At 41.9% G+C, this 12,885-nt stretch overlaps 1 protein-coding gene across 2 annotated transcripts; it reads left to right on the top strand.

The window, feature by feature from the left end:
- Positions 1-1,712: 1,712 nt before the first annotated feature.
- Positions 1,713-12,565, top strand: BORCS7 (BLOC-1 related complex subunit 7). Of its 2 annotated transcripts, XM_012505867.2 has the most exons (5): positions 1,713-2,182; positions 8,431-8,493; positions 8,600-8,643; positions 10,243-10,263; positions 10,956-11,075. In XM_012505867.2, the coding sequence occupies exons 1-5, from the start codon at positions 1,889-1,891 to the stop codon at positions 11,005-11,007; spliced, it is 474 nt and encodes a 157-aa protein (XP_012361321.2). In that variant the 5' UTR covers positions 1,713-1,888; the 3' UTR covers positions 11,008-11,075. The 2 variants fall into 2 exon arrangements, with proteins under 2 accessions (XP_012361321.2, XP_030663525.1); XM_030807665.1 differs by having other exon boundaries at positions 8,431-8,643; positions 10,243-12,565.
- Positions 12,566-12,885: the final 320 nt, after the last annotated feature.

Below are 12,885 nucleotides of genomic sequence, written 5' to 3'. Positions count from 1 at the left end.
ATCCTTCTGCCTCGGCCTCCCAAACTGCTGGGAATACAGGCATGAGCTACTGCACCCACCCTGTTCTGTATCTTAATAGTGGTGGTGGTTCACAGGTGTATACATCTGCCACACTCATCAAATTGTACACTTTAAAGAATGTGGTATTGTGCAGGCTGGGCGTGGTGGCTCAACGCCTGTAATCCCAGCACTTTGGGAGGCCAAGGCAGGTGGATCACCTGAGGTCAGGAGTTAAAGACCAGCCTGGCCAACACAGTGAAACCTGTCTCTACTAAAAATACAAAAATTAGCTGGGCATGGTAGTGGGCACCTGTAATCCCAGCTGCTTAGGAGGCTGAGGCAGGAGAATCGTTTGAACCAGGGAGGCAAAGGTTGCGGTGAGCCAAGATCTAATTTTTGTATTTTTAGTAGAGACGGGGTTTCACCATGTTGGGCAGGCTGGTCTCAAACTCCTGACCTCAGGTGATCCTCCCGCCTCGACCTCCCAAAGTGCTGGGATTACAGGCGTGAGCCATGGCGCCTGGCCTACTTGAAATATTTTACATATTAATTCACTTATAAGGTGGTTACCATCAGTTTGGTATTAATACAATAAAGAGGTTATTTATCAATAAAAATTACTAGTGATGTTGAGCATTTTTGACATTTATCAGTCAGTTTTTTTTTTTTTGAATTGCCTACTTGTGCCTTTTGCCAATTTTTCTATTAGATTGTTCTTCCTTCATTTGTTTACAGGCCTATCTGCCTCATCAGCCTGGGAGCTCCACAGAGACAAGAACTGTATTTCATTTTTTTCTCTATCCCCAGCCTAGTACAGTGTCTAGTATTTAGTTCATGAAATGTTTGTTAAAATTGAACAGAATGAGGCCAGGTGTGGTGGCTCATGCCTGTAATCCCACCATTTTGGAAGGCCAAGGCTGGTGGATCATTTGACGTCAGGAATTTGAGACCAGCCTGGCCAACATGGTGAAACCCTATTTCTACTAAAAATACAAAAATTAGCCGGGCCTGGTGGCAAGCACCTGTAATCCCAGCTACTCGGGAGGCTGAGGCAGGAGAATCGCTTGAACTAAGGAGGCGGATGTTGCAGTGAGCTGAGATCGAGCCACTGCACTCCAGCCTGGGCAACAAAGTGAGACTCCGTCTCAAAAAAAAATAAAATAAATAAATAAAATGAGACAAGTTATCGCTATGTTGCCCAGGCTGCTGATACTGAACTCTTGGCCTTGCGTGACCCTTCTGCCTCGGCCTCCCAAAGTGCTGGGACTACAGGTGTGTCACCATATGGATAGGTTGGCCTCGAACTCCTGACCTCAGGTGATCCACCTTGGCCTTTCAAAGTGTTGGGATTACAGGCGTGAGCCACCATACCTGGCCCCTTGTCTCAATTAATCAAAAAAAGGCCTAGGCGACAGAGCAAGACTCTGTCTGGGGGAAAAAAAAAACATATGTGTGTGTGTGTATATATATATATATATATATATGAATGGAATGATATTCTCATAACCCCTTGGAAGCATTATTACTTCTGTTTAACAGATGAGGAATGTAAGACAGAGGCTGAGTAATTTGCAGCCACACACTGCTAAAGGGTAGCATTGGGACTGTAATCCTGGCCTTCTGATTCTTTTTATTTATTTGTATTAATTTTAATTTAATTTTATTTTTAAAGAGATGGAGTCTCGCTATGTTGCCCAGGGTGGTCTGAAACTCTCAGGCTCAGGTGATCCTCCTGCCTGGGTCTCCCAAAGTGCTGGGATTTCAGGCGCTAGCCACCATGCCCTGCCGCAGGCTTTCCGATTCTAAACCATAGATTCAATGAAATTGTCCTCCATCCCCTCCAGAGATGTTTGCCTGGACCCTGTTTTCCTCAGGATATCAATAGTTCATGAGTTTAGTGAGCAAAGGTCAACCTCCATCACGCGCATGCGTCCCTTCCTTTTCCCCTGGAGGAAGAGAGACGCCTCTTTTCCTTCCGCTTTGCCTGTCTTTTGGCCCCGGCGACTCACCATCGCCCGTGCGGAGGCGATCGCTAACTGAAATGATGGCGACGGGAACGCCAGATTCTCAAGCGCGGTTCGGTCAGTCCGTGAAGGGGCTTCTCACGGAAAAGGTGACCACCTGTGGTACTGACGTGATCGCGCTCACCAAGCAGGTGCTGAAGGGCTCCCGGAGCTCCGAGGTGAGCTGGAAGTGGACTCTCCCGGCCTGATAGTCCGGGGAGTCGCAGTCTTTCCTTGCTGTGGGAGGGAGGTCGCGTTGCATCCTGGGAATTGTAGGCTGGGAAGTGCTTGCTATGAGTAGGTCTTCTTCTCGGAGGCGCGTGTTGCATTCTGGGGTGTGTAGTCTCTTTGGTTAGGGATAGTGCGTGAGTGTTGGGGGAAGAAACGATGCCATGGGAAACTGTGCTTTAAAACAGCTCTTTGGGAGGCCGAGGCGGGCCGATCACTTGAGGTCGGGAGTACGAGACTAGCCTGACAATCATGGAGAAACCCCCGTCTCTACTAAAGAATAATAATAATAAAAAAATAGCCAAGCGTAGTGGTATATGCCTGTAATCCCAGTTACTCGGGAGGCTGAGGCAGGAGAATTGCTTGAACCTGGGAGGCGAAGGTTGCGGAGAGCCGAGGTCGCGCCGTTGCACTGCAGCCTGGGCAACAAAAGTGAAACTCCGTCTAAAACAAACAAACAACAACCAAAAAAAAAAAAACAGAGAGAGGCAGGGCGCGGTGGCTCACGCCTGTAATCCCAGCACTTTAAGAGGCCGAGGCGGGCGGATCACGAGGTCAGGAGATGGAGACCATCCTGACTAACAGGGTGAAACCCTGTATCTACTAAAAATACAAAAAAACAAAATACAAAACAGCCGGGTGTGGTGGCGGGCGCCTGTAATCCCACCTACTCAGGAGGCTGAGGCAGGAGAATTGCTTGAACCCGGGAGGCGGAGGTTGCAGTGAGCCAAGATTGTGCCACTGCACTCCAGCTTGGGTGACAGAGAACAAGACTCTGTCTCAAAAAAAAATATATATATATGTATAATGTTACATATAATATTACATATAATATTATAGATGTATAATATTACATATATACATGTATAATATTATACATATCTATTATATGTAATATACATGTATTATATATTTATATAATATATATAATATATGCATATAATATATATAATATATATGTATATAATATTATATATGATATATATGTATATAATATATATAATATATATGTATATATATTATATATGTTTTCAACTAGAGGTGTTTATAGTTAACCACCTGTAAATATTGAACATATTCATCATAATAAACGTACATTTATTTAGCATTTTATATGTGCTGGACACTGTTGTCTTTTATGGAGTTTAATTCATGAAGTCTTTAGAATGACTAATTGAAGGGAGTATCTTTTTTTTTTTTTTTTTGAGACGGAGTCTAGCTCTGTCGCTAGGCTGGAGTGTAGTGGCGTGATCTTGGCTCACTGCAACCTCCGCCTCCTGGGTTGAAGCGATTCTCCTGCCTCAGCCTCCTGAGTAGCTGGGATTACAAGCACGCACCACCACACTGGCTAATTTTTGTATTCTTAGTAGAGATGGGGTTTCACCATGTTGGCCAGGCTGGTCTCGAACTCTTGACCTTGTGATCCGCCCACATCAGCCTTCCAAAGTGCTGAGATTACAGGCGTGAGCCATCGCGCCCGGCAGCATTGCTTCTTGAGCAGTCTCCACATAGCTATTTTGTTTGATTAACTGAGAATTTCATGTGTAAAACACTCATTCCACAGTATTCATTTAACAAATACTTATTGGGTGTCTGCTATGTGCCAGGAACTGCTCTAGGTACACGGAATAAACAAACTAAATCCCTCTACTTAGGAAGTTTACATTTTAGTGAAGAGACAGACAATAAATAAATGAAACAGAAAAAAATCAGGTTGTGGTAAATCCTGTGAAGCAAAATTAACCTGGGAATAGTGAGTGATGAAAGGGTTAATCTTTGTTTGTTTGTTTTGAGACAGAGGAGGAGTCTCGCTAGCTCTGTCACCCAGGGTAAAGTGCAGTGGACCGACCTTGGGCTCACTGCAACCTCCGTCTCCTGGATTCAAGTGATTCTCCTGCCTCAGCCTCCTGAGTAGCTGGGATTATAGGCTCCTGCCACCACACCTAGCTAATTTTTGTGTTTTTAGTAGAGATGGGGTTTCACCATGTTGGCCAGGCTGGTCTCAAACTCCTGACCTCAAGTGATCCTTCCCGCCTTGGCCCCCCAAAGTGCTGAGATTACAGGCGTGAGCCACCACACCCGGCTGAAAGGGTTAATCTTAAACAGATGATCAGGGAAGAGGTCTCTGGGGAGAGAGCCTGTGAGGCGAAAGATACTGACATTTGCCCACAGCATAATGAGTGGTTATGACTCATAGGCTTGTCTCTTGCATGCCTGTGCTTCTGCTCCTCCATTTCAGTTGTGTGCTTAGTGAGGGTCCATCGTGTTTTTTTCTAAACATAATGTGTGTGTGGGCTGGGCGCAGTGGCTCATGCTTGTAATCCTAACACTTTGGGAGGCTGAGGCAGGATTGCTGAAGCCCAGGGGTTCGAGACCAGCCTGGGCCACATAGTGATATCTTGTCTCTGTAAAAAAAGAAAAAAAAAAAAGAATGAAAACAATTTTTTAGGCCGGGCGCAGTGGCTCACGCCTGTAATCCCAGCACTTTGGGAGGCCGAGGCGGGCGGATCACGAGGTCAGGAGATCGAGACCATCCTGGCTAACACGGTGAAACCCCGTCTCTACTAAAAATACAAAAAATTAGCCGGGCGAGGTGGCAGGCGCCTGTAGTCCCAGCTACGCGGGAGGCTGAGGCAGGAGAATGGCGTGAACCCCGGGGGGCGGAGCCTGCAGTGAGCCGAGATAGCGCCACTGCACTCCAGCCTGGGTGAAAGAGCGAGACTCCGTCTCAAAAAAAAAAAAAAAAGGAAACAATTTTTTAAATGTGTGTATGGCACTTACGCTTACAGTTGCAACTACATAATTTAATGAAATAATACGAAGAATGATGAAGGATGAGTACCAAAAAGAGGGTTGCTATTGCTATGAAAACTAAGTTGAAAATCAGAAACACTTGTTGAAGATGAGTAGCTAAGACAAATTGTTATTGAGTTAATTATGAACAAGTTAATGGTAAAAGCCTAGGAGAAAAATTTGTAGAAATCTAAAAAGATTCTGTAGTGAAGATTGTTTTACAGGTGTATTCAAGATGTTCTTCCATTTTAAAGAAAGCAGAACTACAAATCTCAGATGGTATGTTATGTGTCTGATCGGTTTATGTAGGAAAGTGATGCAGAATGCCAATGAATATATTAAGGAAAAGCCTTGACTTTACGTTACAACAGCCGCTGCCTTCAAGGCAACCGCAACTCCCATCGAGTCTGTTTTCTAAATGTCTCACAAATCCTTTGTTTCTTTTTTTTCTTGGCTACTTCTGTGTTTCAGGCCATCCTCATTCGTTGCTTAGAGTAATGCTATGTCATCCTAACCAATTTCTCTGCCTCATTCCCCACTCTAGTCCACCTGCTTACCACATTTCTAAAACAGAAAAATGGATCATGCCATTTTTCTCTAGAATTACACACACAAGATGAATTCTAAACCCTAACTTTTAAGTCTCAGATTAGAAGTCACTTCTTTTAGGGACCTTTCCTGAACACCTACCCCTGTAATCAGTTAGACACTCCTGCCCCACTACATGCTCCCAGAGCAGCCAATGCTTCCCCATCAGCACTTACCATAAGGTGATTTAAGTGCCTATGTTCCCTTTGTAACCCCTCCAGATTCTGAGCCCTGTTATCACTCTTAACCAGAGTAAGGGCATATGTTAAACACTCAACAAATGTTTGTTAAATGAATAAGTGGATGAAGTAGATTCTGTTAGAACCCTTTTTTTTCTGCCATCAGTTTGTAAGTCACCATCTCCCATCTATAGGAGTTTGAAGTTTTCCTTTAAAAGTAGCCACAGGAGGAACAGGTACTCTCATAATTGTTGGTGGGAATGCAAAGTGGTACAGCCCTAAAGGAGAGGAATTTGGCAATATGTAGCAAAATTAAAACCCCACAGTCAAAAATCACAGTCCTGTGAGTCCATCCCAAACGTATGCTGGCAAAAAGATGCAAAGATAGGAGATATTTGTAACAGTAAAAGCTATGAGATAAGATGCAAGATTTGAGAATTTTTTGTACCACTACTTACCATGGCAAAAGACTGGGAACAGCCTCTAAATCCCTCAGCAGAGAACTGATTGAATAATGTTATGGTCACCTGTAGAGTGTGGTACTCTGCAGTTGTAAAAGAGCAATGGATTCATTAGGAGATAGCAATTGAATAGGAGATTCAATATGTATTGCTGCAGATAACCCTCAGTGATCTATTGCAAAGTGAAAACAGCAAGGTGTAGGCTGGGCACAGTGGCTCATGCTTATAATCCCAGCACTTTGGGAGGCTGAGGCAGGCAAATCACTTGAGCCCAGGAGTTTGAAACCAGCTTGGGCAACATGGCAAAACTCCATCTCTACAAAAAAAATACAAAAAGCTATCTGGGCATGGTGGCATGCACTTGTAGTCCCAGCTACTCTGGAGGCTAAGGTGGAAGGATCACCTGAGCCCGGGAGGTCAAGGCTTCAGTGAACAGTGATGGTGCCACTGCACTCCAGCCTGGGTGACAGAGTGATACCCTGTTTCAAAAAAATGAAAATTAAAAAATAAAAAAATAGGTATGCATGTGGGGGAGAGAACAGGGAAAGAAAGGGACAGAGATGGAAAGTCCTATTTTATTGTTTTAACTTTAGACATCCAGAAAGGGTTACTAACTTTAAAACTTAAAAATAAATAAAGCCCAGGGAAGAAATCTGGCAATCCTAGTTACATTGAAGTCATGCCACCCTTTTCACCAGAGTCTCCCTGACCCAAGAGGACAGGGAAGGGCTGGTAGGATACACATAACAGTAGCTCCTTTTACTTGGCTGGATTTAGGTATGCCAGGAGCAGAGTACAGTATTAGGCCAGAAATCTCTGTTGGTCTCTGCTTGCCTCTCAGTGCTAATGCAGTCAGCTCTTCTTGACTGTAGGCCATCCAGCCGAATCCAAGCTCTGCTTTTCTCTTTTGGTCTCAGGACCCATTAAACTCAGTGACCTGCACATTTCTTCTTTCTTTTCTTTTTCTTTTCTTTTCTTTCTTTCTTTTTTTTTTTTTTTTTTTTTGAGACAGAGTCTCACTCTGTTGCCAGGCTGGAGTGCAATGGTGCGATCTCGGCTCACTGCAACCTCTGCCTCCCAAGTTCAAGAGATTGTCCTGCCTCAGCCTCCTGAATAGCTGGGATTACAGGCACGTGCCACCACGCCTGGCTAATTTTTATAATTTTGGTAGAGGGGTTTTGCCATGTTGGCCAGGCTGGTCTTGAACTCCTGATCTCAGGTGATCGCCCGCCTTGGCCTCCGAAAGTGCTGGGATTACAGGCGTGAGCCACCGCACCTGGCCATCTCCTTTCTTTTCTTTTTCCCAGCCCTGTCTGGTCATCTTTTATGGGGTGGTTCCCCATTTTAAGCCCTGAGCTTCTCCTCATGGCTTCCCCACATCCCCCACTGTTTCTCTTATTCCATTTCTTTCTTTCTTTCTTTTTTTTTTTTGAGACTGGTCTTGCTTTGTCGCTCAGGCTGGAATACAGTGGTGCGATCTTGGCTCACTGCAACCTTTGCCTCTTGGGTTCAAGCAATTCTCCCACCTCAGCTTCCCAAGTAGCTGGGATTACAAGCGCAGCCACCACGCCCAGCTAACTTGTATTTTTTGGTAGAGATGGGGTTTCACCATGTTGCCCAGGCTGGTCTTAAAATCCTGACCTCAAGTGATCCACCCACCTCGGCCTCTCGAAGTGCTGGGATTACGGGCATGAGCCACCGTGCCTGGCCTTCTCTTATTTCATTTCTAAATAGCTGTATTCCTCCGTCCTTTTCAGCCCCATTCTAACTCTTGCATCTTTACTACTCTCAAACCACCCCAAATCTCAAATCTGCCTTTAAAGAATCAAAAGTCATGTTCTCTCACTGGACTTGTGGAGCCAACATTTTTTTGCAGACTTCTCTTAGCACTTACTGAATACACTGTGCCAACAGCCCAGCAGTTAGGAAGCACTTGATTTCTCAGGCAGTGGACTTTGAAACAGATGTCAGGTCCATGCCAGAACTGCCATAGTGCCAATGAAATGAATTTTCAACATGAACAAATAGAAAATTATCCTCCATTACATTTTGAGTGTTTGTGGTTGTATAGGGTGGAGGAGTGGGAGAGGAGAGAGGGTGGTAGTGTAACAGCTGCAGAGAGAAGATTATAGGAAGTTTGGGAATTTTGATTATTACCATTTTATTTTTGTCTTCCAGCTGCTAGGTCAGGCAGCTCGAAACATGGTACTCCAGGAAGATGCCATCTTGCACTCAGAAGATGTAAGAAACAACTTTTTTTTTTTAAATGATTTGGGTTTATGTATATGGTTTGTGTGGCCACAGGAGAGTGGAAATGTTCTATTTCTCTCTCTCTTTTTTTATGCAGAGTTTAAGGAAGATGGCAATAATAACAACCCATCTTCAATACCAGTGAGTATGCCCCCTCCAGCAACTATTTGCTGCAGAATCATTATCCCCGGTCTGCTTTCATGGACTTTGTGCTTCAGCGCTTTCCTGTGGAGGCCAGAGTGGGAGTAAAGGTGGGGGTGGCCAAGGATGACTTTTCTTGATGGCAAAGATGCCTGAGACTACAGAAGAAGTGGGGGTAAGGGATGAGAATCAGGAGCAGAGTCCACCCTTTATGAACCTCCCCATGTTAAACTGAGGGCTTCTCAGAGAGAGACTATAAACCCTGTAAAGGCAGGGCCTGTGCCAGGACCATGCTAGCACTGTACTTGGCAACTTTGAGGCAGTTCATCAGTATTTGATGACTGACTGTGCCCAAGATCTCTTCTGGGAAGTTGGGTCCTCTACTAGGGAATCAAGTATAACATACATGTATCCTACATGGTATGTAGGTAACTGTGGCACCTGCTACATATAAATCATGTAGGGAATTTTGAAATATAAGACCCCCCCTTTCTCCATTATAATTTGCTCTTCACCTTATTTCATGTTGTTTTATATTTTATGTACTTGATATTATACTTATGTACCTGTTAGAAATATATGGTTAGGGGCTGGGCATGGTGGCTCACACCTGTAATCCCATCACTTTGGGAGGCCAAGGAGGGCGGATCACCTGAGATCAGGAGTTCAAGACCAGCCTGGCCAACATTGTGAAACCCCCGTCTCTACTAAAGATACAAAAAAGTAGCCGGGTGTGGTGGTGGGCGCCTGTAATCTCAGCTACTCAGGAGGCTGAGGCATGAGAATTACTTGAACCTGGGAGGTAGAGGTTGCAGTGAGCAGGGATCGCACCTCTGCACTCTAGCCAGGGTGACAAAAGTGAAACTCTGTCTCCAGAAAAAAAAAAAAAAAAAAAAAAAAGAGGCTGGGCACAGTGGCTCATGCCTGTAATTCCAGCACTTTGGGAGGCTGAAGCAGGCGGATCACCTGAGGTCAGGAGTTCGAGACTAGCCTGGCCAACACGGCAAAACCCCGTCTCTACTAAAAATACAAAAATTAGCCGGGTGTGGTGGCACACACCTGTAATCCCAGCTACTTGGGAGGCTAAGGCAGGAGAACTGCTTGAGCCTGGGAGACAGATGGCAGTGAGCTGAGATCGGGCACCACTCCACTCCACCCTGGCGACAGAGTGAGACTCTGTCTCAAAAAAAAAAAAAAATATGTATATATATATATATACGTATATATAGTGAGGAACTTCGCTCTTTGACATTTAAATAGCTAATGTTTGTCATAGTCATTCTTTGGGTATCTACATATTAGGTATGTGACCATTTGATTCCATATATACAGACTAATTATAAGCCATGCATGTAGTTTGTGGGACCACGTTTCTCACTCTGGGAGAGTGTTACTATCTGTTTAGGTTTAGAATCCATCTTTTCAGCAGCTCTGCACTCAGATAGGAATCTCTGTTAAATAGCACAATCTTAGGATAGGATGGACAGAAATACAGAATGTGACATAAACTGAAATTTCTTCTGCCTATATGCATTATCTGGTCATAAATGAAACTTCTACTAGTTCACTTATGTGTATTTTCCTCTTTTTCTGATTTAGGCAAGAAGCTATTCAGAAGAAGTAAGTAACCCCAAAGGTAGAGGAGTAGGGAACCAACTGAAGCAAGCTGGGGGGAATTATACTGCTGGGTCCAGAATCAATACAAAACTCTGGTTGACATATGCCCTCAAATTGAAATATGCTCTGGGATACTCACTTGGGATTTAAAGAATACAGCATATTTCAAAGGTGTGTAGTAACTCAACTCACTGCTATTAATAGTAAAACTTTCTAAAAGTTACGGGGTTTAGAGACCATCCTTAAGGAGTAGAAAACCTTTCACATTGGTAATATTCATTAAGCAGAGTAAACGTGCAAAAAACATTAAACAGCCTTGTTTTCTAAAATGGATTAAATTTGTCCCTTGCAATATTGTTTACATTACTAATTGGCTTTGCAAACCTTTCTTCAGAGCTTAAACACTTCTGGGACCCAACTGGACCAATATAAATTTTGATTTACATGCAACAGTATTTATGCATTAAAGTACAGATAGCTTGTACAGGACAGGTGTAGTGGCTGGCTCCTGCCTGTAATTCCAGGACTTTGGAAGGCTGAGGCTGGAGGATTGCTTGAGCCCAGAGTTTGAGATTGCCCTGTGCAGCATAGTGAGACCCTGTCTGTAATGAAAAAAAAATTTTGTAAATAGTTGTACAAAGATGTCTTTATTATTGCTCATTTCAGATAAACCCTGTCTGTATTCTAATTTCTAGTGTTGAACAGTCATCAGATCTACAGGACCAGTTGAATCATCTGTTGAAATAGAATGACATATAAGAGTGCTGTAGCACTCCTTTGCCTAATGCTGAGGACTAAATACCTTACACAGCTGTCCTCTGGGTTTTGTTTTCTATTTTCTTCTCCAAAAGTTAAGTTAGAAAAGTTCTGTGTTGATGTACAGTTTCTCCTAAGAGGAAGTGAGGTGGTTGAATTTTGGAAGCACTTCTTGAACTGGATTAACCCATGCTCTTATTGAATTCTTTCATCTGCTCTGTTTAGTTTGATATTAAAGCAAAATTAAAAGAGGTCTTAGTTTTTCCCATAGAACTTTTAATGTGTCAAAAGCTATATTGTCTAAATTGCAGTACTTAAGCAAATAACTGAGTAGTGTATTTAAATTTAAATTCAGAAATAGAGCTTCTATTATGAACACATGAGAATGATTTTTTCTCTTAATCATTATTAAGGAAATATTTTAATTTCATGGTCATATAATGGTGATAAGTAATACCTGATTGTTTCCTTTTCTGTTCTAGTAACTCAGAGGAGATATGTGTTTTATTTGTGATAGCAAATTCCTAAATGAACGTTAGGCAAGTGGTATCATTATCAGGCCAGCTGCAGCCTCTTGCCTTGACCTGCATTCCTAGAATTTCTTTGCTGCTGTAATTCTTGATTAAGTGACCTTGACTTTCATTTTGTAATTTTGCTAATCATCAGCAAATTCACTTGCATGACGTTACTGCCAAATATGAAGGCAGTTGAATTATTATGAGTGATTGTGGAAGAGGGTTGTGCCATGGTGAAAACTTTGATGTTTGTCTGTGTTCATTGGATCCATCTTTTTAAATGACATTACCATGAGTCTGTTGTTAAACCTAAATATCTTTGTTTGAATTTAAAATGGGACTCTAAATTGTTCTAGTTCAGGTCTTCATTGACTAAGAGATTGAGAGAAATCTGACATAAGAAAATACTGTTTTCACTGCAGGAACAAAGAGGAAGTAACAGTGAATCCAATATAGTTCATATTGTTATTGTCCAATCATCAAGTTAACTAAGCATATCAGATTACATTTATTTCTCATACATACGGATATTAACTTAAGGTAAAAAAAGCTAGATGTGAAGGATCTGAAAAGGCATTAATTTATGCACTAATTCTATAAACATGTATTAATAATTGCAGTATTATTAAATACAGATGGACTCAATTTACCTTTGAAAAGAAAGACCACTAATTTAGAAAACAAAGCTAAGTGCAGTCATTACAAGAAGCAAAGAAATACTTAAGTTAGAAAAAAATTAAAATGAAGGGATGGTCTAAGTTTTCTTCATGCTGGAACAAATATTAAAGAAGCAGCGATTGCTTACATCGTATGTGATAAAATAATACCTTTCACAATCAAAATTTTAATAGTAAATATAAGATAAAATTTATATTAAATAATGAAAACGTATTTGTACTGAATTTAGTTACTAGGGAACATCGTAACAAAATACATGAAAGAAAAGTAGCCAGAAATGTGAGAACAGGTGGAAATGTATACATTATTTGATGGTTTGTTTTTTTATGGAAATAAACAACATACATAGAATTAAATCGTGATCAAAAACATGGAAAAAATACTTCACTAAGTAATGTCTAAGTTGTAGAGGTTGTGCCGGAAGGTAATATTTTTAAAATAATGAATGTTCAAATGCCATGAAAGAAATGTGTGTGATAACACCAAAGCAGTACTATAAGAAAATAAGCTTTAAATCTCTGCATTAGGGACAGAGTGGAAATATTTTTGTTTTTTTTAAGAGGTATATAGTTAGAATTTAGAAAGAATGGAAATGGAAATAATAAAACTAAACAAATTAGAAAAAAATAACAAATTAGAAAAAATAAAAAGTATTAAGTAGTTCTTGTAGATTAAA

Source organism: Nomascus leucogenys, chromosome 3 (assembly GCF_006542625.1).
Source record: "Nomascus leucogenys isolate Asia chromosome 3, Asia_NLE_v1, whole genome shotgun sequence".
Taxonomy (NCBI): Eukaryota; Metazoa; Chordata; class Mammalia; order Primates; family Hylobatidae; genus Nomascus; species Nomascus leucogenys.
This window is presented reverse-complemented; position numbering and strand designations above follow the sequence as displayed.

Excerpts from the sequence above, each read along its gene's own strand:
- BORCS7 (XM_030807665.1), top strand. The coding sequence starts at position 1,889 with ATGAGTTTAGTGAGCAAAGGTCAACCTCCATCACGCGCATGCGTCCCT. Across the intron at positions 2,183-8,430 it reads AGGGCTCCCGGAGCTCCGAG|CTGCTAGGTCAGGCAGCTCG; the intron begins GTGAGCTGGAAG and ends TTTGTCTTCCAG. Across the intron at positions 8,644-10,242 it reads ACAACCCATCTTCAATACCA|GCAAGAAGCTATTCAGAAGA; the intron begins GTGAGTATGCCC and ends TTTCTGATTTAG.